This window comes from Pavona decussata, unplaced genomic scaffold (genome assembly GCF_977016875.1).
Source record: "Pavona decussata unplaced genomic scaffold, jaPavDecu1.1 SCAFFOLD_322, whole genome shotgun sequence".
NCBI lineage: Eukaryota > Metazoa > Cnidaria > Anthozoa > Scleractinia > Agariciidae > Pavona > Pavona decussata.
The window spans coordinates 1,270,001-1,274,398 of NW_028145712.1; the positions used below are offsets into that span (position 1 = coordinate 1,270,001).

At 40.3% G+C, this 4,398-nt stretch overlaps 1 protein-coding gene across 1 annotated transcript; it reads right to left on the reverse strand.

The window, feature by feature from the left end:
- Positions 1–689: 689 nt before the first annotated feature.
- Positions 690–1,424, reverse strand: LOC146453864 (protein fem-1 homolog B-like). The gene has a single exon (XM_085096144.1). The coding sequence runs from the start codon at positions 1,422–1,424 to the stop codon at positions 690–692; it is 735 nt and encodes a 244-aa protein (XP_084952270.1).
- Between the last annotated feature and the right edge of the window lie 2,974 nt (positions 1,425–4,398).

The window sequence follows — 4,398 nt, forward strand, 5'->3', positions numbered from 1 at the left end:
TAATAATAATAATAATAATAACAATAACAATAACAATAATAATGATAATGATAATGATAATGATAATGATAATGATAATAATAATAATAATAATAATAATAATACTTTAATCGGTTGAAGCTCTCCTTGTGACCGCTCTCGTAGACGACCAGCTCTAGTTATGACCGACACCATGAAACCCTGTTTTAACCCAAACTCCTCCAAAAATTTATTAAAAGCTCCCGTAATCGACGCGGCCACTTTTGGAAATTACCAAGATGTTTTTTGCTTTGTTTGTAAGCTCTTTTAAGCGACCACTCAAAGACTTTGATGTACTGTTTGTAGAATTCAACACTTTAATAAAAGTTGACACTTCTAAATCTCAAACAACAATCAATCATGAAGTCATAGAGTCAAAATGTTGTCTTGTTACAATCACTTCTTCAAATTCCTGAGGTGATTGCTTACAAGAACTTCCACTCTAATGGCTTTATTCACAGTATGTCCACTAGGTCGGTCTTAACCTGTAAATACCTAAGATTACAAAACTGTTAAGAAATGCAAGTAAATAGTAAACTACAATATTTTGAACTTATACATTAACTATAAACACTATAAATAGTGTTTCTCCACGACTTAATACTGATCAGCAAAAAACAAAAAAAATAATAATAAAACAATGCTTTATTGAATGTGTACTTAACTGCATTTCAATGCATGCTGATGTATTTTTCAAGTGTTTTGGGAACCACTCCTAGATAAGGAAGCCCAAACTTTTTTACAGCTCTGGCACTGATGCACTTTAACTCCAATTTTTTTCTTTCTGAAAGAATCCTGCGGGCATCATCAGTTTTAGCCACGTCAGCAGCTGTTTCACCCTTGTTGTTGAGGAAATCATGATGAGCACCTCCATCTAACAAAACCTCTAACATTTCGGTCAACATGTGAAGTTCATCGTCACTGCTTGGATAAAAACAAACAGCTACATGAAGTGGAGTATCTCCCTTACTGTTGGTAGCATTGACATTGAAACCTGTATCTAAAAGAAATTTCAGTGTTTTGGGGCATGGTGGGTTAAGAAAGGAATGTTCACATTTACCACCACAAGCCACATGTAACAATGTATTTTCTTCACGATCAAGGGGGTTTATATGGACAAGTTTCTGTAATACTGATAGATCTGAGTTTTTCTCTTCCTCACAAGGTTCAGCTTTTGAAAATAAATACAACAGTTCCAAAAAGTAATGTAGAAAGTAATCTCGCTCCCCTGGTTCCCTCGCCTTGATCAATTCCAACGCTTCAACAGAAGATCCAGCTTCACATAGTCTGTCAAACTCCTGAGTGAACTTCACGTTTAATGCTAGTAGTTTCTCAAACTCAAGGATGGTTTCCTCAAGTACTTCAAGGACTACTTTTTCTGCTAGAGGAAAATCGTTTTCAGTCATGTTGTAAAGCAAGTCAATTAACCTTTGTAGATTGACACAGATTGATTTGTTACAGTTCTGGTCTATCTTAATTGCATGTCTGCGCAGTGCTATGCAGGCATGGAAATTCCTGGTATCCTCATAGTAAGAAGCAAACTTTTCAATGGGCTTTAGAAGCAGTTTTGCTTTCTGTTCCAAGGATTCTCTCTCTTATGATAAGGCCCTCAATGCAGATGGCTTTATCATCAACTTCTATCTGAGCTAGTTCCTCAACAGTTTCACTCTCTTTTCTGTACTGATAAGCTTCCACAGGTTCCACGGTGTGTTTAAACAAAGGATTTAAATGGTCTTGAAACCGTTCTGTCATACCACGCATCATGTACTCAAATGCACGCATACAGCCTGAGGGATCAGGAAACTCTTTACAAGCAATAGAGGCACCAAGAAGCTCTAAGGCATCAATTGATTGTTCCTTTGTGCATTCTGGTCTGTTGATTAACTCCTCTACCATAAAAGCCACACATTTATCGCTTGCTAACAGAAGAGGTGTTGAACTGTCCTTGTTGTACAACTGGGCTGCTCCAAAATCCAACAACTTGTGAACGACCGTATCAAAGCCACATGTTATAGCATGGTGAAGAGCAGTATTACCATCTTTATCTTGAAGATCCAAGTTAGCTCCATGCTCGACAAGGAAGGTGACTGCATTCTCGCGCTTCCTTTTGACTGCTATCATTAGAGGGGTGTAGTTTTCTTTCGTAACTGCGTCCACATTGGCTCCATGTTCAACTAAACAGCTCATAACACCAACATGGTCATGTTCAGCAGCAGCAAATAAAAGTGTACCATGGTGGAACTGGTACACCATTTCACCACTTTCGTCATTGTACCTTGAATTATAACAACGACTACCTCGACCTTCCACGTCTACCTTATAACTCAGAAGCACTCTCACACAGTCAATATTTCCCTTTTGAACAGCAAGCAGCAGCGGAGTATCATAAAAGGAAACTGGTTCCAACACCGAAGCTCTCGCGTTGGGACTCATCTGCTGAAGCAATTCGCTGAGTAAATCAAGATTTCCAGAAGCAACAGCTTCAAAGACTTGTTTAATTGGATCATCATCAGGAAAATCCGAGACGGCACGCATCCAGGAAGGAACTTCGTCATCTAGGATTCCGAAGATATTGTGGAAGGCATAAAAATGACAAGCCGAACAGTGACTTGCTTTCATTATTAACCACTTTGGAGAAAGAAAGGATCACGATTCAGTTTTTTAACGCTGGATGTCCAGTGCTTTGTCCCAGATCCATGGCTCCCAAGTGGCCATTTTGGAAAATGTTGAATCCGCGCAAGGCGCGCGGCATGCAGGGAGCGAAGGGAGGAGGAGGGAGCCATTTACCTCTTCCTCGTGCCCAGCCTCTGGCGGCTAGGAGGACTGGGGACATACACAGTCGAAATACTTTTGAATGCAGAGGTCCACACAGTACACAACTGACAGGAATTAAACTTGCTGGTAATTTTGCCAGGCGTCACTTGAACGTGAAAATACAAAACTAAATGCAAGGCTGGCACTACGGCAAAGGGCAGATTTATTAGTGGCCAATATTTCGACTAATAGAATTAGTCTTCCTCGACCTCAGGGCCAGAGCTATACTGAAGGAAATATAGTAACGGCTCCTTAAATTAAAGTTTGAAAAAATACATGAAAAAAAAAAATGATTGGCTAATACATGACATGAAGACAGCGTAATTTAAAATAAAAACGACTTCATGCCTCGTCGTGCATTGCTCCAAGCCCCTTCAGCTCACAGGCAAGCCAGTGCAGTAAGATTGGCGTTGGAAACTATTTTATCCAAGCTTATCCACGATGGCATTGATACTAAAGCACAATATATCTTCGTCCATTGAAGACGGCGTTCGGCTACCGCAAGCGAAACTTTTGTTCCCTCGACTGCGGGGATAGGGCTTTAATATAATAGAGGAGGGACAAAGGCGTAATATAGAGTGGACTAGCCACGCACTGTGTACAACTCCCTTCAAAACAACTGTGTTTGACGCTAGTAATCGGCTCAGAAGAGAGTAATGGAGACAGGGACTTTATTGACGGGGAGTGTGGACTCAATGAGGGGATGGGAGCTTATTAAAGTGGGTATAATAGTGGGATGACAAGGACGTAACTATAGGGAGACATGGGCTCTTATAGAGGGGTATGGGGGCTAAACAGAGCTGGTAGGGGGCTTAAAAGAGATCTTTAAGGTGACGCCCTGGACGAAATATCTTATTACTTGAAACCTTTCCTAAAATGTTAAGAGTATAGCTAAACATTGACGAGTTTGTGGCATTTCTTTTGGCAGCATTAAGCACTTTATATTTCTAATACTAGTACGCTCTAGGGATACGTTAATTGAACAAGCTCAGATCAGAGTCTTATTTCGTCGTACACTACTTCACCTTGCCCGTTTAATCGTCATTCGCTGTTTCGTTCCCCCTCCACCCTCCCCCAAGGTAGTTGCAATTTTTTCTTTTAGTGTTCCCTACCTCGTTATCGCTTAATACCTCGCAGGGTTTCCTTCGTCCTTGACTGATAACCGTTTTTCCTCAGGTACGCTGTTCGTGTTCATTTACTCACACGGTGGATTCAATAGGTAGATGCAGTGTGTTCCTTCAGTTTCGTGTTTCATTACCCTGGCCTGTTCATTTCGCTGGGATGTCTATCTTTCCGTTTGCTGTTGTAAGTCGTATTTTTTTGCGTGGTTAATGGTAACCGGTTCAGATTTAGTTTTTTAGGCCACCGTCTTTATTTACAGTTTTTCGTAGCGTTTAATTGGGTTATTCTATTGTTAGCCGCGGTTTTTTTTAATCAACTGTGTATTAATTTTTAGTGGCAAGTGCTCTGTTGGTTAAGAACGTGCCAAGCAATTAATTGCGCAGTTCTTTTCGATTTTTTCAGAACAAACAACGGGAAATAAACTATATCCTGCATGGCTTCCAT